Here is a 21,256-nt window from a genome sequence, read left to right as displayed (position 1 = left end):
GTCATACGAGTAATGTTCAATAGATTGGTATATTTACAGTAGAGTAGTTAAGTTGTTTTCAGATAACAGTATGTACACAAACAACTAAACAAGTAGTTAACATAAACAGGCCTAGGAGTTTTGTGGTTAGGAACTTATCTGATTTGGTAGGATATGAGGAGGAAGAAAGGCTCTTATGTCCAGTCAGGGCAATTAAGCAGTATCTTCTTGCCACTAAAGAGATTAGAGGCCAATCGTCTAAGCTCTGGACCTCGGTTCAAAATCCCTCTCGTCCTCTTTCTAAGAATGCTATATCGTTCTTTATTAGAGAGCTTATCAGTGAAGCTCATTCGCAGTCTGAGAACGACACACTTTCCGTTCTGAGAGTTAAAGCTCAAGAAGTTAGAGCAGTTGCTACTTCTTTAGCATTTAGAAAATTTTTTTCTCTATCTACGATTCTTCAGAGTACATTCTGGAGATTGAATTCGGTTTTTGCGAGCCATTATTTCAAAGAGATAGAAACGGTTTTCGAGAATTGCAGAATGTTGGGTCTGGTGGCGGTTTCTTGCATGGTGTTGGGAGAAACGGCACAGGGGTCGTCACCTCTAAGCTAACTTTTCGCCTTGAAATAGGTCGTTGAGTTCAAGGGAAGCTGGTTTTAATAATGGTTGGGTATATATGTTTTAAATCTGGTGTTGGTGACAAATGTTTTGTAAGATTGAATTGCTGGTCTTAGCCCAGGGCAAGGGCAATCTTTGTTGTTGCTATCCTCCGTCAGTCAGCCTTGACTCGCTTGAACTACGGAAGGATTCCACTCCTGTAGAGGCTAACTTTGGTCAGATACCAATTCCTCTACAATAGTAAGAAGAGCACTGACCAGAGGCAGTAACAGTCTGCTGTAGCTCTCTTACAAGGTAAGGTACAACAGACATCTTGAGTGTTTACTGGTATTGTAATAAATGTAACTCATTTAGAAATACTAGTGGTCCACTGAATCCCACCTTCCCATCAATGTGTAATCAGCTGTATAATTGTTCGGTAAGACACTACAATAAAAATGAAATTTTCATTAGTAAAATGAAGTTTTATTGTATACTTACCAAACAATTATGATTATACCCACCCTCCTCCCCATAGGTGGATGGAAGGGCAGAAAGAATTGGATTCACCTGGGCAGTTGTACCTGGTTCTCCCGCGAGTGGAGGGAGATGACGTCATCACCACCAGTGTTGGCGACGCCTAAGTGCCAAATTTGAATTTAGTCTCCTGCCGCTCGTGGAAATCACGGCTGTTTAATTGTTTGATAAGTATACAATAAAACTTCATTTTACTAATGAAAATTTCATATTTTATGGCGTTAGACAAGCCCTAAAAAACCGGATTGACGATAACAGAGACGCCGATAACTGGGGACTGCATGTAGTTAATTATTAGGTTACCAAGATTTGGTGATGATTTATTACTTGAGAGAGAGAGAGAGAGAGAGAGAGATGCAAAGTTGAATGTGGTTTTGTCACAAGAATAAAAATTTTGTTAAGGCCCTCTCAGGTTGATGGTATACTCTGTGTGTGCACATTCCACAGCATCAACTAAGCTAGGAACTTAATTGCAGAAGATAGAGATACTAGATTATGGTATTCTCCCAAAAATTGTTATTACCCGTGGGTGTTTTAAGCCCTAAATATTTGGTATTACATTGTATTTTGGGTGTAAGGGCCTCCATTAATTTTATTCTCATTTTCTACAGAGAATGGTAATGACCTTTAGGGTCTCAGAGCTTCAGATGTTATTAGGTTATGCTGGCAAGAACAAAACTGGTCGTAAAAATGAGCTACAGAGCCGAGCCATTGAAATTGTAAGGCTTCGAAACCCTGCCATACAAGCAAAAATAAAAGAATTATACAAGAGCATTCAGTAAGTATTAATTTTAACTTGGGAGAGCCACCTTGACTTGTTTCAAAATCAGTAAAGATATATTTGTATTTACGTATTTAAAAGTTAAGACCATTTTTTTTCATGATATATATAAGAATTAACTTTAATTAACTTTAGCGTATTGGTCATTTGAGCCTTTAGTATTTTGAAAGTTTTATTTCTGGTTTTGTATCTGGACAGGGTAACCTTTTGTGTGGTTAAGGTTCAAAGTTTTGCATGCTGTTTTTTATTCTTTTTAGTTATGGTTTCACAGTTGAGTACATTTTTGTTAATTGCATTTCCCGTAAGGTTTACATGTAGATGTTTGATAGTTTTTTATTTTTTTTTAAAGCAAAGGTCTGGTGGTGGACTCAAGGGTTTCTGGACTAACTTATTTTCTTGCTTTATGCATTAAATTTGTTTTTTAATCTCTTCCAGCAAGTTTCTTCTATGACCTTTGTGTTTTAAAGGACAGTTAACTGTTTATACCCAGAGTATGGAGTGATTCTTTCTTTGAATAAGTATCGTTTTACTGGTATACAATTTGTCCTGAAGTTTATAAAGGCTTAGATTTTTTGTTTCCTTTGTAAACAATGAATGCATATTTCTTTTGCCACTTTCATGTATTACTCCATTACTAAGTTATGAGATTTGTGGGAAAAAAAAAAAAAAAATTGGTAGAACAAGAGACTTCAGTAGACTCGGTCCTTGATCACAACTAGAACTCGAAATAATCTATTTCAACACGAAATTTTGAGTAAATTTGATATTTGGAGCTCACAAAAATCCAGAATCCGACCCAATGAAGCACAAGATTTTTGTAAACAAAAGTGGTTCGGTCAGTCGCCACTAGTATCGTTGTTCCCTTTCCCATTTGGTGAGGACGATAAGAACCACAATTGAACTTAGAAAGATTATTGAAAATTGTTATGACAACCATAAAATCCTGCCTAGATTTTTTATGATAGGTTAACCCTAGAAGTGTCTAGTTGTGTCAGTGGTTAGCTACAGTCACAATTGTTGACACTACTTAAAACATTTGTAATAATGGTAGAAACCATAGGTTATTCAAGTGAATTACTGGTGATACAATTTTTGATACTGTAAACAAAAAAACTGTAATTACAGCAATTACCGTGGATAATTACTATAATTAGACGTTAGGGTGAACGAGTTCTCTTTTTGTTACAGGTGTATGATCTCTCTCTGTAATTCTACAAACCGAAAAGGTCTATAAGCCTAAACATAAATATTTTTTGTCGAAAGTGGTAATTTGAAAAAGTTAAAACTTATTTTACAGAACACAAATAAGTATTGTCATCATACGCCATTTGCAATTAAAATTGTTTGCATTCTCAAAATCTTGGCTGATTGGGTGCCATCCATATCTTCATTGCCATTACACTTGGCTGGTAGAAGAGATGTAATTTAGATGCTTTTTCTTGTAAATGAAAAAAATTTGGTTTAAAACATGCACAATTCTTGATTGTGTAAGTGTTAAGTGTGATTTTGCCAGTTCTGAACATCAGCTTTACCTGCACCGTTTTTTTTAAAATGACGTCTGCAGTTAGCTGTTTCTTGATTTGTTTATGTCTGCACAGGTTTACAATCGCTTCATCTGTAATTTAAAGAGAGAGAGAGAGATAGCATGTATTATCACCTTATTAATGAATTATAATATGATTTGTGATTTCCGTTCTGGTTTTGCTTATATTCTTGATTTTGCTTATATTCTTGAAATATCAGCTGATTTCATTTAACTGATATGATCACTGTCTTTAGATGCCGAATGGAAGTTAATTTACGAAAGAAAGCTGGGTTTAAGAATTGCAGCTACTTTATTTGTAAACTTAGTATATTAAATGAAGTGCTACATGTGTATTTTTGTGCAAGATTTCAGACAGTGGCTTTTGCCTACCAAAATATTTTGCCAGGTCTGCTCATTATTTGTAATTCCCAGCCATGCTTGACTTCTGATGCTCATAATTCACAGTTCTAAGTCGTGCTTGACTTCGAGCCTTGTTGTTTATTAAGGGGACCACCTCCCGGGCGGGGGGCCAGATAGGGAGGGTTTGGGGTCTGGAAGAAAAACATTTTTTTATTTTTGCTATTTGTGTTGCAAAGGGTACTGCTGAATTCGTATTCCAAAAGGCCTAAAAATGCGATTTTCTACAGGTATATGTATATGAGCCAAAATGTTCATTTACGTAAAACAGTCAAATAGCATACTCATTTATTCAATATAACTTTTTCTTACAGTGCTATATTACTGGCTTGCCAGACAAAAGATTATAGCTGAATTCGTATTACAAAAGGCCTAAAATTGCGATTTTCTACAGGTATATATGAGCCAAAATGTTCATTTACGTAAAAAATGTCAAATATCATACTCATTTATTCACTATAACGTTTTCTTACAGTGCTATATTACATTGTCGTATGATAGCATTTCCCGATGGATATGGCAATGCTTAGAAGAAGCTGAAGAATCCCGTGGACAGATTGTTACCCACAAGAATTGAAAGGCGAAGCATACATAACTTAGTGCTCGTGATTTTTTCGTAATTTTACGTAATTCTTTGTGGTATTGTTTATTATAAACTGTAACCATGCCTCGTAGAAAGCATCAGAGACAACGTAAATTACTATCAGAGACAATGAAAATGGTATACATGAAGGAACAATAGGTCCAAAGAATGGAGCCAGTTTTATTGGGGTTTAGGTGAATAAATATACATGGTAACTTTCAAATGCGTTTTTCTCGAAACTTTGTTTTTTGGCTAAAAAGGTCCATTCAAACCCTTATAACTTTGCCAATTTTTAATAGATTTCAAATATTTTGGGCTCAAATGATTTGTAGATAAATTCTGCATAATTATCATTATATACATTTTTGACATTTTTTTAATATTCAGTATGAGCTTATGTTTTTGTTCAACTTTTGTCAAAATATTTTTTTTCAAAATTTGGTCAAAATGCAAAAAGAAAAAGGTATTTTTTTTGCAATTCTGTATAATGTTTTCTATAGAGTATACTTTCAGCTTTAAATTGATGTGTTTATTTTGAAAATTGGTTAAAAATCAAGCCTTAGGGTTTTAAAAAAGGCCAAAAATTTTTGGTTCCGAAAGGAGAAAAATATTCATAAAAAAAAAAAAACTAATAATCAGATCAGGCTGAAACTTACTGGGGAACCTTTTTATAATGGTTTATATACGCTGTAAAAAAAATGAAGTGGATAGCAGGAAAAAAAATTATCCCTCCCCTATGGGGTGGAGGTGGTCCCCTTAAAGGGCAATATTTTCTTGGTAGTGTCAAATTAAAGGGTTTTGCAATATCGATAGTTCCCCAGTTATCCTTAATATTAAGATTCTTTCCAATTTTAAGGGGGCCGGCCGGTACCCCTATATGGGGGTATAGGGCGAAAAATGCAGTCATGAAAAAATTCATGGAGCTTCGTATGGCAACGGAGAATGCATATACGAAATATTTCGCCAAAATTCCTCTTACTTTATAGTTACAGGGTAATTAGTAAATGTAACTCAATAACCCAAAAACATTTATCCTTACAAGAATAGGCAATATTTATTCTATTATCATAAATTTTGATAATTATTGTCAAGAAATTGTGAGCAATGGCATCTGTAGAGATTCTATGAGTCGTTGGAGGGAAGGTTCTCAGCTTACACCCCTTAGTGCAAGCAGAAACATGTAAGACAAGCAAAACATTTCGCTAACATAGAGAAGAAGAAAATTTGCTCTAATAAGCTGAGTTACTGAAAGAGAGAGACAGAGAGAGAGAGATACTTGTTGACCTTCAAATTCTATCTTTTTCTGGTGATATAAGTTCACCGTCAACATGGTTCGGAAGTCGTGTAAAGCCGTTGCTTCCGTTACTGAATAACCACTGGTTCCATGCAATGTAGGTCCCGTTACTAAATAACCACTGGTTCCTTGCTACGTAAAAATATCATACAAACGAACCAGCTAGCGACGCAACTATGGGAACTTTTCTTAACCCTTAAACGCCTATTGGACGTATTTTACGTTGAGATAAATTGTCTGTCAGGTGCCGATTGGACGTATTTTACGTTGACAGAAATTTTTTTTTTTTTTTAATTCGCAGAAAAATACTTATAGGCCTACCAGCCGAAAACTTTTGAATCACGCGCCTAGGGGGATGCTGGGAGTTCACAGATCAAGGTGTTATTTTGTTTACAATCGTTACACAGGCGCGCAAGCGCGAATTTCTTTCTTATCGCACTAAAAAGTATCAGTGACACATCTCGGAAATTATTTCGTCACTGACATAATTTCGCACCATTTTAAATTAGCCGTTACATGGAGTATTATATATGAAAATGTGCACAATATCATGAAAATGCATTTTATTGCATTTTCATTAAAAAAGACCCTTCAAATATTGATTATTTTGCATTTCTGGAGTCATGTTTCTTCCGTCAGATTGCCATCGTAAGCGTTGTAAACTGGAAATAATTTCTGATGCATATAGTAATTGAAAAGTGTCGTAACCTCGGAATGTTGTAAGCCGAACCTGTGGTAAGCCTGTACATGCATTATGATTACAGCAATTTATTAAAATTACCATTTTTCTCAGTAAAGCAGTTGTTCGACTTTAGCAAGTAGATATCTGTCAGTGTAAGAACCTAACTGAGGCAATAGTCTCTCTCTCTCTCTCCCTTTCCATTTCATCAATGTAATACTAATGATACTCCTCCATCTTCCTCTTAAAAAATTCCAGTTTTTAGAATTATGGATGAAGCAATTATTGTAAATGTGTATTGACATGAACAACCGAATTGAGAAACAGCTGATTGTTGACCTCATTTACTGTAACTGTCGAGAGTTTATTAAGCTCTGTTAAAATTGTCAAGTTGCTAAACCATGCAGATTCTCAATTGTGGCATCCATAAGTAAAAATAAAATAACATTTTTGTTCATCCCTCATGCAATTGAGATCTCAAGAAAGAATGCTAGTAAATTATAGCTGCAGGTTATAGCTAAGGCTGAAAAAAACTGATAATGGCCAGGCGGAAGTTAATTTATGATAAAAGGTATATCCGAATTATATCCCTTCTAACAAATAATGGCAATGAAGATATCGATGATACTAAATTAGTTGAGCTTTTGAGAATGTAAACACTATCAAATGCAAATGATGTACGTGGCATTGTTTATATTCTGTAATACAATAACAATATGATAATACTAATATTGTAATTGGAAACAACCACCAAAACAATCTTAAGTCATCATTATAAATACATTTGTACTGTTTAATTTTTGCAATTAATCACTTTTCTCCAAAAAAAATTCAGTTTTCTAATTTAGAAGTCATCTTATACTACATCTTATACTACAGATATGGGATAAACTCATGAAAATTTGCCGTGATGTTTTACCTCGTCATATCTAAAGGTTGTCGTATACATGGAAATATACAGTAAATTTAAGTCTATTAAACAAAATTTTCTGCCTTCATGACTTTTTTTTTTTTTTTTGAAGCTACGAACAATTGTTGTAATACGAACATTAGCCCGGACATACTGACAACACTTATTCCGGTAAATGTCCACCAATAATTTTATTCATAATCACGTTATTTAGACTTTGCTCTCGCTGCAAAGTCTACAAAAAGTGCGATAGATGTGGGTGGTGTTTGTTCACAAAATCAATATTTTGCAGTGCCAACCTTTGATTGCATTGCATGTTGGGGTTAGCTCGTCATCCGTTTGTTCGTTCATATTCCACATTGAGAGTGCAAATCTTCCCTGCGCTCTATTTCGTTGTACGCGAGTGATGTATCTCCATAATAGTCTACAACCTTATCCTCTGGTACAAACGCAAGTCATAGCTGGGAATTCATTTTGCAATGATGTAATGGCTGCTGCCTTGAAGTCTATCACAAAAGATATCTGGGTGCCAAAGTTGGGTGTAGAATTTTAAGCTGTGAAAACAGTGTATTGTATGTGTCTCTTAGTTTTGTTGGGAAGTAGTGCATAAACACATGGCACTCTCTGATTGTCTATCAGGTCATGAATGGTGTAGAATTTTATAAAGTTCCAGCACAATTTTGAATGTCCCATCTAAGAACCATTGGTCTGCGTTATCCAAAATATCCGTGCCCCTATGGGTTGCGAATACCAGGAACTAGTTAGCATCTCTAATTCTATTGTCATACAGAAGAAATTCTTCCTCATTTGCAAGACGTCCGTATTGTGGTGGAAGATCAATAGTGCTCTGATCGTTTAGGAGCATTTGTGATTGATCATTAAACCTCTCAAAGTTGTTGAATAGTACCTCTCACATTGAGTACAGGCCCCAACTGAATTGCTGCGTTTTAGGATAGGTTGACAACACTCTTAAGTTATGATCTGTTGGATGGTCTTCTGTGTTTCCTCTGCCCTCATCTTGATTTGGTGCATGCGTGTTAGTTGGTACTTCCCATCAGTTCTTTGCCTCTGATTCTGAGTCTTGCCTTCCATTGGACTTGGTTTTCGCCCATGAGTCATCTCTTTTCGCAGTCATGACTCCACACCTTTGGCGAGATCTTCCTTGTTTCACATAGATATCCCCCTTGAACACCACTTTTCGAGCATCTCTTTATCGTTTGTAAGAATTCCACGATGAATTTACACAGTATATCTTATACTTGTGAACTAGGCACGCTCTTTTAATGGTTATAGGGTTCCAACGATCTTTTACTCCTGCTATTACCAATCATCGCCAAAATCCTTTTGAACTATCTGGATACCTTATTGGAACAAGCATTGGGAAAAATAAAAATGCTTGGTACTTACACTAACCAATCATTGCCAAAATAATTTTGATCTATCTGAATACCCTATTATTGGAACAAGCATTGGGAAAAATAAAGATGGTTGGTACTCACACTGAAGATAGGGGGAAATAGCTAAGGGGGGGAAATGGTGTGGGTATATCTCCTGGGGGAAATCTCCCGTTCCCACTTCTTTGGCCTCCATCTAGTGAATTTGTGCTGAACTCTCCCATATAGACTGACTCTTGTTGACTTGCATAATTAGTTGTTGAATGCTGCATTTTTGTTTCGTGTTTGTTTTACTATGCTGGAGAAGAATCTGTCACAAAGGTGTTGCATAGAAAAAGCATTTGTATAGGTGCTTCAAGTCTCCTCTTACTATTGACCTATATAGATATTTTTTATTCCAGGGGGTAGGGATTGTACACATCTCTCTCCCTGTAAGGAGGGCATTAGAGTGAGAATAGGAAGAAGGATAGGAAGTGTTTACAGTCATCTTTGAGAGACGAACACATCCCCTGTGGGTGTTGAATCTTCTAGTTCTTTTCTTCCCACCCCTGTTGTGCCCCTCCTCATCCTCCTCTCACTGAGGAGGGTACACATGGTGGGGAAGGCACTTATGATTTGCTCCCTGATGACGGGTCAGGTATCTGGGCAAACCTTTAAAGGTTGATGGTGTTGGGAGGAATGGTACTGACTAACTTTACCAGTGTAAACTTGTGGGCATACTTTGTCCTCAGAAGACTGGATATGATTTTGTGTCTATTCTTGAGGCAAGTTTTGGCTGGAGATAGTCTTGTGCTTCAGAACAGTCTGGTGGGGGCACATCTCTAGTCTTCCTCGAGAATAATTTAGAGCCAGTGGTGGGTAGGAGATTGGAGCCCTTTGATACTCTTTTCCACCTTGTAGTTTTATGTATGCCACTTACCAAGTAGTTACATAGGTATAGTTTCTAAATCTGTCGGCAGCTAAAATTTTTGAAATTCGTGGTACACTCCATTTCCCTTTCAGCGCTGAATGACCTCATAAGTGTCAGTGCCAGTCCATGTTAACTCACACTTTTCACAGTCAGAATGGCTGATATTGACTTGGTGTCTGATGCTATAGCCTAAATTCCATAATTCACTCATTCATTGCGGGCCAGGAACCCCCTTTGGCATTTCAGATGACCTGCTGTACACTTGTTCTCTCTGCCTAATGGCAGTTTTATATTCGTATGTACATTATGTGTAAATACTGCAACATAGACGTGTTTCACATTCATATATTAGGTTGTACATAATGAGGTTTAAGAACTGAATACACTTGTGAAGTCTTAAATGTGCTAGATTCATTCTTGACTTCAGCGACAGAAGTTTCTCTTTTGGAATGCATAGTCACTACAGATGTGAACACCAGAGAAACAGCCTCTTGTGGAAAGGGAATCTTCATCACAACTCAACTTGAAAAGCCATAATCTCGGAGGAAAGAATTGTTCAAACAGCTGGCAGTCACTGGAAAACCTGAGGCATGATTATTCTTCCATGTTTATAGTAATACTTGCTTTTCCCTCTTTGACTAAAATCTCTTATGAATAATATTGTTCAGTAATTCTCAAATGTGAATGTTTAAAGGTACATCCTGTTGACTGAAGGCCACTATAGGAGACACAGGCCCTGCAGTCTCCTAACTTTACTGGTTGTGGGGAGTTGTGTGAAATTGAAGAAAGAAGAAAGTTTCCTTCTTTCAGTTTGAGCCTGAGTCCAAACCAGATGTGAATATATCCTTTGGATGACAAAATAGTCATCAGAGATGAAGAAGCCGAGTGTTCATTGGCAAGAAAGGATAGAGTTGCACAGACTAATGGCCAGAACAGAAGTGCTAGGTCATTCCAGGGGTAGAACGTAGTAGTATAGGGTGTGGCGGTTAATGTGGCTCAACACAGTATTCAGGATAGTTAAGTGGTGTGCTACTCTGTCAGCAAGGAAGGCTAAAATTGTTTCTCCACATTGAATCCAGAATGAGAGTATCTTGGATAGGTTCATTCCTGCTGAATAAGGAATTTATGTCAGGAAATGGACAGATAAGTCTTGTACCTGGTCGTAGTAGTGATAATGAAGTTGGTTAGGAGCAACCTGAGGGCTGACTGGCAGCTGTGAGCTGGGAATCTTTGCACTGGAACACCCCTGTAAAAGGATAGAAGATAGGAGGGCATGATTGGAATCTGGTCAAAATTGGATTTTGATAGATGAGTAGCATTGGTGTTGTAGGCAGAGGAATTTATTTGTCTTGACTACTACAGCTGTATCTATGTGTCTTAGCTAGTTGCCATCACCTCCATCTGAAGAGGTCATGGGCCAGGCAGCAGGGTGAGCAGTTGTGCCAGTTCTTTTCAAGTAATTCAGGTGGTGAGCATGTCCAAGGGTGAGGCAAGTGAAGCTATATGTAGTAAGTCTGTCATCTCATAAAAGGGTTAGGCTGCTAGCACTGATTCGGAGTTGGTAATCAAAGATGGGCTGGTCCATAAGAGAACCAGGTGAAGGGTAAGCATAGCTATCCATTGAACTAACATTGAACCACAAGTTTATATCAGAATTGGCCAGGCCAGCCAGACAAGGTATCTTTTAAACAGAAAAGATTGAGCAAGATAACATCTGGGCCAGTAGCATCTGACCACTGTTGCAGCTAATTGGCCACTATAAGCATTGAAAGCTCTTTAACCCTTTCACTACAGTGGGTGATTTTAGTCTTGTTGGAGTTTGTAATACAGTACTTCACTGCAAAAAATTACTTTAATCCATACCTTGTAAGAAATGGTAGCCTTATCTCCCATGTAAGGAGATGTTATATTTAGTCATCTACTGCCAGTGTCTGCTGATGAGTTTTTGAAATACAGGCTAAATTACATACCTATGAAAGGTTTTCTACATTTCTAGTAACATAATTTGGTATTTTTCTGTATTTCCAGTGTGTAGTTTGTCATAATGTGTTTAGAAAGTCATAATTTGCATTGAGATGGTCAAATTAATTTTTTTACATAATAGAATTATCTCTTTTCTAGGATTAACATAAGTTTTGACAAGGAAGCTTCATTACTGAGAAGGAAGGGTTGTTTTCATTTGTTAGCTGTAGTGTAGCCTATCTAACAACCAACATCCTGATATTGTGATATGTGACATTGAAATTGGTTCATGTATTATGATGATACATGTACATATTTTGGTTTAGCATAAAACTCAGCAGGGGTATTTTGTTCACTGAGAATGAATATTAGTGTACATTCATTAGCTTAACTGCTTCCTTTTAACTTTTCCTTTAACTCTATTGTAACCTTTATTATAACATCCTTTTTTTATGGCTTGACTGCTCACCCAGTGGCACTCAAGGAAATATTGTTTGTTTCTAAATACAATTTTGATCTTTCTCATCTGGTGATAAGTGAGGATGATGGTTATGATTTCTGAGGTTAAATGGTAATAATTCCAAACAACTTTGGTAGTAGAAATTATACTGACCCTCAGAAGGGTAATTGGATTTTAAAACTCTGTTCCATATGAATGCTTCATGAAAGTTTTTCCAGAGGAAATGTGTGACTATATTGTAGAAGAATCAAACAAGTATTTCTGTTATTTGGTAGCTAACAGACTCTCTTTACCTAAAAGATCCATGTATCATCAGTGGACAGATTTCATTTCCATGGATATAAAAGCTTTTCTTTCAGTGAAGATTGTACAGTGGGTTGTCACTTCCCTACCATTGAAAGTTTATTTTAGTGAAAATGGCTTCATATTAGATACACCAGGTTTCAAAGTATTGTCAAGGTTAGACATCAGTTTAAAATTAAAGCAACATTACCAGTATTTGAGGGAAATATAACATACAAAATCTTGTAGTAATGTGATAAAAAGAAAAATTCAAGTAAATTTAATTTACTGCTTGTCAGAAGAAATCTCAGAGGTGAAGTTGATCCTCAAACCCTACCGAAGCATTTTCCAGCAAAGTAAGTGGGGAAAAAATGAAAAACTCCAATGTACAGTGTTCTATATCCTGCTGAAGAATTGCCAAAAAAAGGTAAAAGAAAATGTTAAGTACATTTTGTAAGGAAGCCACCTCTTGGTATTTTTCCTTGTCTTGAAGTACACCTTAACTATAAAGTATACAAGAAGCATTGCCAATGGTGATGATGAATATAGTATAATATATTGATGGTGTATGGAAATGATAGGTTGTGTCACTAATAAAGTATAAAAACAAAGCATTTAATTTATTTCCAGTTTGCCCGTGTTTGTAATCTGTTTAGAAGCCACTTCTGTATTTTTGACAAACAATTTTTTTGGGATAGCAGACATGCATACGGTACAAGGAGTGGTTGGTGCCAATGTGGAAAATGAATGTTCTATTATACATTAGTATTGTACCAAAAGGATGGCTAATGCTGCTAACAATGCTCCCAGAAACCTATAAATTTTAATTGTTCCAACGGCGTATACTTGCCCCGAACTACTATCGTAGGAGAATCCCGGATGTCAATCCGGTACTGACTAGAAAAAAACTGGTTTTCCCCTCCTAACCCCCAGGCAGGTACGTGCCCCAGGGTCGAAGATCACGACCTCTGACCCAACCTCCAGTCCTTTTCTGGGCGCTGTAGCGTTCACGCTCTTCAGCTTGTCGTCCGTTACCTGCTCGTTTCCCTTTGTTTTCCGTGTATGGTGTGTTTGCCGCGCGTGTGCGTTTTTTCGGAGTGGGATGGATTCTTCATCTCAACGGTGTTGCCCTGGTCCTGAGGGCAGGGTTGTGGGGTGTTTCTTTCTCCCGTCAAGATAGATCCCCACACTTTGTGCAACAAGTGTTGGGGTCGCCCTTGTTTTGCTTGAGGCCACATGGAGAATGCGCTGCGTGGTTGGAGGAGCAGTGGGATCTGGCTTCAACTAAGAGAAAGAAGAAGCCTTGTTCTCCTTACAAGAAGAATTCCTCGGAGGTCCTCTGGAGTAGGAGACAGGCAGTCCCTGGGTTACGACGGTCTCGGCTTACGACGTTCCGAGGTTACGACGCATTTTCCAGGGTTACGACGCCTACAATGCTCATCTGGCAGATGAAATATCACACCAAAAATGCAAAATAATGAATATTTGAAGGTTTTTTTGATGAAAAATGCCATAAGAATGTAGTTTACATAGTTTTCAATGCACCCAAAGCATTAAAAGTGAGGTTTTCTTAGGATTTTTAACGATGTTCTGGCTTACGACGATTTTCGGCTTACAACGCGTCTCAAGAACGGAACCCCCGTCGTAACCTGGGGACTGCCTGTGGGCCTGGAGGTCCTTCACTGTCTCTGGTTCCTTGTCAGGATTCTCTGGCAGAGCGTCAGAAGTTTTCCCCTGTCCCCTTCCAGCGAGGGGACCTATGGCAGGGCCCGAGGAGTCTGTGTCTTTATCCGTGCAGAATGTGCCGTTGGACGATTCCGCTTTTTTGCAGTAGTGCTCGGGGCATGGTGGTCTGCGGAGTGCCCCATCAATGGACGCTCTGGTTGCGACGCTGCACTCCGCCAAGGATTTGCCTCCTACTGCAGTGTACTCTGCTTCTGAGTGGGGTGCTCCGCTCGGTCCTCCCAGGGTTCCCGTAGGACTGTCCTCATCCTCCTCCATGGGGAAGCTTCCAGGTAGATGGCGTGAGCTAACAGAGTCGTCAGGGGTTCCCCCCTATCAGTGGTCGGGTACTCCCTATACCCCAGGTAGGTCCCCCCTGCAGGAGGAGAAGTTCCCATTATGGGGCCCCTCCTCCTCCCCTACTGGGATGGAGGTTTCTCGCTAGTAGAGGGAGTTCCTGGGGGAGGCCCCCTCAGTCCGTTCCCATGCGGATCACCCTGGCCGCTCTGCCCACTCACTGTGGGACAGGAGCAGCCGCAGAAGAGACAAGAGGAGAGACATCTTGTCAGTGGATAAATTGTCGGAGGACGGCCCCTTGTACAGATCCTCACGTAGGAGGCACTGTCGCTCCAAGGGGAGGCGTTATGGGAGGAGTCGATGTCAGTCTTGCTCCTCCTCCCTGGATTGTCTGTACAGATCTCCCCTTCATAGCCGGGACTGCTGGGGTCGGAGCAGGAGCGGCTGTCACCAGGATGACTGGCGTCGTAGATGCCACCGCTTACTGACCGTCCGGTCTCCGAGGTGGTTCCCTAGCACACCGCTTCCTCGGGGTCCCCCCGTGAGAGGTGCCTCGCGCCCTCCCAGGTTTGTCCCCTTGGCTCCAGTAGATCCCATGCCGGTTCTAGTGGCCCAGCGGCCCCTGCTCTAGCCGGCTGGGCTCCGTCCTGTTCGGGACCTCTGCTCCTGCCTGACGCGCATGCAGAGCGAAGCGCTCCCTCCCCTTGCTCCCCTGACGCGGTGGCCGGAGGGTGGCCCATGACGGCCCCTCATGCTCCGGTACCCCCCTGGGGAGGGCGTCGTAGTTCTCTGTAGAGGTCCCCCGTTCAATCCGGCAGCCCTCTCCTCCCCTGTCCCTGTAGCTGGTGGCGGGTCCTTCCATGTCAAGGGAAGATTTTGAAGAGGATGCCTTCACATAAAACAGTCTACAAAGCCCCCTGGAGGTCCAAGGTCCCATGGATGAGGGCTCGGTGCTCCGTAGAGTGCTTGGGGTGATCTGAGCGAAGAATGGGTTAGTGGAGCCCCCCTCTCCCCCTGACTTCAGGAGGACCTTGGCTGTGGACAGTCTCTTCGGGGAGCAGGTAGAGACCAAGCCTTCCTTGTCCCTTCCCCAGGTGCCGTACTCGGCCAAGGCGCTGGCGCAGGTTGAAGAGGTTGTGGCGGGGTCCAAGAACTCCCCGAGAGCCCTGGGCTCACTGAAGCTCCTCCCAGTGGCCAAAGCCAGACAGAGGAGGTTGAATGCCCCAGAAGGTAAGTACCTGGCTCCAAAGTCGGTGGAGGGCCCTCTCACAGCCCTCGCTCCATGTCTTTCAGGAGAGATGCTGTTGGCAGGCCCCATCTCCATCTCTAAGCAGGAGGCCATGGCCATGGAATCCGCGGTGTGGACCTCCATCCATGTCGCGTCGTGGCTCGATCACTGGACGGGCACAGTCACTAGTTTTGCTACAGAGCACGACCTACAAGATGAGAATGAGTTGGCCGCCTTCAAGGAGCTGGTTCTGTCAGGGGGGCAAGTCGCTTGGCTTCATGGCCACCCAGTGGACTAACTGGGTCTTAAGGAGACAGACGTTGTCCTTGCTCGCCTCCCTTGGTGTTTTCCGGACAGGGAGGCGAAGGCCCTCAGGAACACTCTGGTGTCAAGGGAATCCCTGTTCCCTGACCGTCTGGTGGAAGAGGCCCAGGAAAGCTGGAGGAAGGCGAGCCAGGATTCCATCGTCTACAGGGCGTCGTCGTCATTCAGACAATCAGCTCCGTGGCGTAGCCAAGAGACACAGAAGCTGTGGCAAGGGTCCAGGCTTGGGGCAGGGCCCCCTCAAGTATGCTAGAATCATCTTCAGGAGGGTGGGGCCCTCAGAGAACTCAGTCCTCCTGTTTTAGAGCCAGGGCCGCAACCTCTCGGAGAGGTAAAGGCGGCTGCTTCCCCAGAAGTAAGTAGGAGGTGAGGCCTCCTACCTGACTTTATCATTCGGGTGGGGGGTTGCCTCTCAAGTCATTGGCGGGACTGGGAGGATCCCGGGGCCAATCCCTGGACCGTCCAGGTTCTCGGGGACGGCTACCAGATCCCCTTTCTAGACGAGAAACCTCCCCTGACGGGGGGAGCCCCACAGCGGGGTGTTCCGCCCCTGGATCCCTGGTCATGGGGAGGTGCTTCGACTGGAGGTCCTGTCTCTGCTGGAGAAGGGAGCCCTCCAGCAAGTTGTAGATCACTCCACGGGGTTCTTCAGCTGCCTATTTCTGGTGGCGAAGGCTTCAGGGGGTTAGAGACCAGGCATTGACCTGTCCATCCTAAACACACACATCCTCAAGACAGAGTTCAAGATGGAGACCCCTCACTCTGTTCTGGCAGCTTTGAGGGAAGGGAACTACATGCTATCCTTAGATCTCAAGGATTCCTAGTTCCAGAGCCCAGTCCACCCCTCCAGTAGGAAGTATCTCTGCGTAAGGTGGGAGGGGACGTCATACCAGTTCAGGACCCTCTGTTTCCGACTGTCCACAGCACCGCAGGTCTTCATGAGATGTTCTCCCTCGTGTCTGCCTGGGCCCACAAGAAGGGGATGTGCTTTCTGCGGTACTTGGACGATTGGTTACTCATTCTCCTCAAGGGACCTCTTGAAGGAGCAGAGGGATGAACTCCTGAGCCTCTGCGTTCGACTAGGCATCGTCCTGGACTGGGAGAAGTCGCATCTGGAGCCCACCAACAAGATGGTATACTTGGGGATGGATCTGGATATGGTAAGAGCCAGGGCTCTTCCGTCGGAGGAACGATTATCCAACCTGAGACATATAGCGTCCCCCCTTCCTGACAGGCACTCCCCTCCCAGCGAGAGTGGCAGAGGCTTATAGGCCACCACGTCTCTGGAAAAACTGGTTCCTCAGGGAAGACTGAAGATGAGGCCTGTCCAATGTAATTTCAAGGACAGATGGGCCTCGGGTGAGAAGAACCCATGGGAGCTGGTAGCCCCCTCGCAACCTGTGGTAGAAGCCCTACGCTGGTGGCTAGATGGCTTGAACCTCAGGGGAGATCCCACTGTTGGATGTACCTCTGGAGATGCTCCTATTCACGGACACATCGAGGGAGGGCTAGGGAGCCCACCTAGTCAGAAATGAGGGAAGTGGTCAGAACGGGAGCGCGAGCTCCACATCAACCGCCTAGCTCCTGGCCATTCTGAAAGCGCTCCAAACCTTCGAAACCAATCTAAGACACAAATGAGTGGCGGTCATGTGCGACAACGCCACCGTGGTTGCATATATCCAGAAGCAGGGGGGGGTCTGAGGTCATGACACCTGTGCTCCCTGGCGGAGACTGTCCTAGAGTGGGCAGAGAACGTCGGAATCTCCATAACAATTAGGTTCATTCCGGGGAAAAGGAACCTGATCGCTGACGGGCTCAGCAGACACGGCCAGGTCCTAGGGGTGGAGTGGTCCCTACACCCAGCAGTAGCGGCCAAGTTGATTGGGATGTGGGGCTCCCCCTCCATGGACTTGTTCGCAACGAGCCTGAACCACAAGCTCCCAGTATTCTGCTCCCTAGTCCTGGACCTGGCAGTAGTTTGGGAAGACGCGTTCCAGCACCCCTGGAACGGACAAGACCTCTACGCGTTCCCCTCCTTCGGGATCCTCGAGCAGATCCTCAACCAAGTCCAGACCTCTAAGGGCACCGTCATGACCCTTGTATCCACCCGGTGGCCGGGCAGGGACTGATTCCCGGACCTCCTGGAACTGACCATCCAAGGTCTCTGGGAGCTCCCCCGAAGGCTGGACCTTCTAAGGCAGCCCCACTTTGAGAGGTTCCACAAGGGCCTGGACGCCCTCTGCCTTCACAGGTGGAGGCTATCAAGCTCCTCTTGAGCAAGAGGGGCTTCTCGTGCAAAGTGCCCTCCCGCATGTCGGGATGCCTTAAGAAGTCCTCCACAGTAGTTTACCAAGCTAAGTGGAGACTGTTCAGGGCCTGGTGCAAGGGGCAGAACTTGGATCCCTTGCAAACTAAGATTCCCCATGTTGCGGAGATCCTAGTCCACCTGAGGGAGGACAAAGGGCTCTCAATTGCAGCCATCAAGGGGGTCAGGGCAGCGTTGAGCCAGGTCTTCTATCAGAGGGGTGTAAACCTGGGTAACTCCAAGGACCTCTCCTTGCTGATTAGGGGCTTTTAGTAGGCATGCCCTCCCAGGTCCTTGTCAGTCTTTTGTTGGGACGTGGCCAGGGTTCTGGACGCACTGAAAAAAGCCCCCCTTTGAGCCCCTGAAGGACATTACGGACAGGGAGCTCACGCTCAAGACAGTCTTCCTGTTAGCCTTAGCAACTTCCAAAAGGGTGGGGGAGCTTCATGGCCTCTCCTACGAGGTTTCCCACTCAAGGGGATGGAAAGACCTCACTTTCAGGTTTGTGTCATCCTTCAGCCCAGCCAAAGTCGGAGGATCCCAAGGACCTGCTCCTTTGCGCAGTCAGGGCAATGAGAAAGTACTTCAGCAGGATGGAGGGACTCTGCCCCGGCATTCAGAATCTGTTCGTCTCTACCGGGCGAGAGAAAAAGACTGTCTCGAAGAACACCATCTCCCCCTGGTTAAGGGAAACCATCAGGAGGTTCTATGAGGGAGCTGGTCTCCCCCCCCCCCCCCCCTTCAAGGTGCAAAGCTCCACGACATCAGAGGTATAGGGACCTCCCTGTCCTTCGCCAGGAACTTGGCCGTCAGTCAAATTCTCCTGGCAGGGGTGTGGAAGAGGCAGTCCACCTTTACGGCCCATTACCTCAAGAAGGTCTTGACTCCTTCAAGATCAGGCCTGTGGTGGTAGGCCAACAGAGGGTCTAGACCTGCCTAGGGGTTCGTTGTATGAATGGGTGTGTGTGTATGAGGTATATTCATCTTTCATATCTTACCCCCTCCCCCCTTCATTCCTTCCTGGGCCTTCGCCTTCGGCGTACATGACAAGACCCTTCGTCATCAGGTGATTCCATGTGAGTGGATATTTAATTCATACAACCATTGCCTCATGCATGTGTACAGTTATATCCTCCCCTCCCCTCCAGTCTTGGTTGGTTCTCCCTGGCAGGAGATCCCCCCTGCACCCTAATCCGGCAGAGTGGGTCCTCCCCCCTCCTTCCTTCCTGAAGGCTGACGACCTTAACCTTAGACCGGGCCTATCCTTCCCTAGATACTCCCACCACTTAAAAAATGAGTCTCCTACGATAGTAGTTTGGTGTAAGTATACGGCATCGGAAGAAATCACAAATTCTTAGCAATTTGTATTTTTCCTAGCTATACTTACCCTGAACTACATTTTTAAACCTGCCCTGCCTTCCCCGCTTATCTGAGGACAGGAACTCTAGAGGTGTGGAAAGGACTGGGAGGTTGTGATCTTCGACCCTGGGGCACATACCTGGCTTGGGGTCGGGGAGGGAATAACCAGCTTTTTCTGGTCGGTACCGGATTGACATCCAGGATTCTCCTACAATAATAGTTCTGGGTAAGTATAGCTAGAAAAAAAAATTACTAAGAATTTGTGATTTTCTCCACATATTCCACCTTTCCATAAATTTTTATATATATAATGCACTACTTGTAAGCTAATGTAGTTTTCAATCCTGAAAATATAATGTCTAAAGGTATACAAGAAATGTTGGGTGTGCTGAAATGATTTCAGCTTTTCATGTGGAATGTGCACATGGTCGAGATGACTGCTGAGATGAATTCTGTAGCAAAATAATGTAGCAAGTGATAAGCTTTTTGAAACATGGGTTTTTAATTTGTTCTAGGTTCAAAGACAGTTTGAAAAAATTCAGTGATTGCATACAGATGATACTTATTATAAAGGATTGGTATTTTTAGTGCAAATAAGGTTAATTTAGGAAATTACTGGATAACTATATTCACTGATAGTTACTAACATCCGAAGTTCATTTCTTGGCTCGGCCAACACGGAACCAGAGGAAGTTATTTCTGGCGAGATAAATTCGAGAAATATAATGTGGTTCGGATCCCACAATAAGCTGTAGGTCCCGTTGCTAGGTAACCAATTGGTTCCTAGCTATGTAAAAATAACTAATCCTTTGGGCCAGTCCTAGGAGAGCTTTTAATCAGCTCAGTGAACTTGAAAAACTAAGATATGCTTAACTTTTTAGTTACTAATATTGACACTGGCTAATAACAGATCTGAAAGGAGAAAAATTGGAGATCCTGGGAACATGATAGACACAATATTTGGCATGTATATGATTACATTAATGGGGTTGTAATGAAGTCAACTCGGTCTTTTGCATGGTATACATCAGCATGCGGTGTGTCCTTCTCTGAACTTTAATGCATAACCACATAAATGTTGGAGCCTTAGTAATTTCTTTCCCAAGGTTCTTTTAATGAGGAGTTGTTGTAAGGTTGTGAGAACTTGATGAACATGCTTCTTGAAAAAGTGTATTTTTGAAGCCAATCTCAAAAAATTTGGGTAAAGTTATTTATAGTTGCCTTGATGTTTATACTTCCAGAAAATATCCTGTTATTTCATGGCTGAAAGAGTAATGGAGAAAATTCTTTTATTTGCAGGTTTCATTGTAAAAAATTGAAGGTTGCATATTGAAAAAAAAAAAAACAATTTTTCAATAGTATTTTGTGCATCATACCAGCTTTTGACACCCTACGGAAGAATCCTCTTAGTCCTACTGGAAAGTGTATCCATTAATGTTATTTATGTCGTTCAGGGTAAAAAAAAAATTTTTTTTTTTAAAGCCTCGGATTTTAATTACTATTATATAAAAATATAAATATATATATATATATATATAATATATATTATATAATATATATATAAATATATATATATATAAATAAATATATATATATTAATATATAATATATATATATATATATTATATTATATATATTATATTATATTATATTATATTATATATAATATGTATAAATATATATATATGATTAAATATATATATATATAT

General features: G+C 42.0%; 1 protein-coding gene across 6 annotated transcripts in view; it reads left to right on the top strand.

The window, feature by feature from the left end:
- LOC135219504 (E3 SUMO-protein ligase PIAS2-like) overlaps window positions 1–21,256 on the top strand; it is a 322,344-nt gene that overhangs the window by 99,427 nt on the left and 201,661 nt on the right. For 5 of the 6 annotated variants that reach the window (XM_064256330.1, XM_064256327.1, XM_064256328.1 and 2 more), the window contains exon 2: window positions 1,727–1,893. The exons of the other annotated variant lie outside the window; for it this stretch is intronic. In XM_064256330.1, coding sequence (XP_064112400.1) covers window positions 1,730–1,893 — 164 coding nt within the window. In that variant the 5' untranslated portion in view covers window positions 1,727–1,729. The remainder of the gene's footprint in view (window positions 1–1,726; window positions 1,894–21,256) is intronic. 6 annotated transcript variants of the gene reach the window in all.

The sequence above is a fragment of the Macrobrachium nipponense genome, chromosome 1 (assembly GCF_015104395.2).
Source record: "Macrobrachium nipponense isolate FS-2020 chromosome 1, ASM1510439v2, whole genome shotgun sequence".
Lineage (NCBI taxonomy): Eukaryota > Metazoa > Arthropoda > Malacostraca > Decapoda > Palaemonidae > Macrobrachium > Macrobrachium nipponense.
Note: the sequence above shows the minus strand (reverse complement) of the source record. Positions and strands in the feature narration are given on the sequence as shown.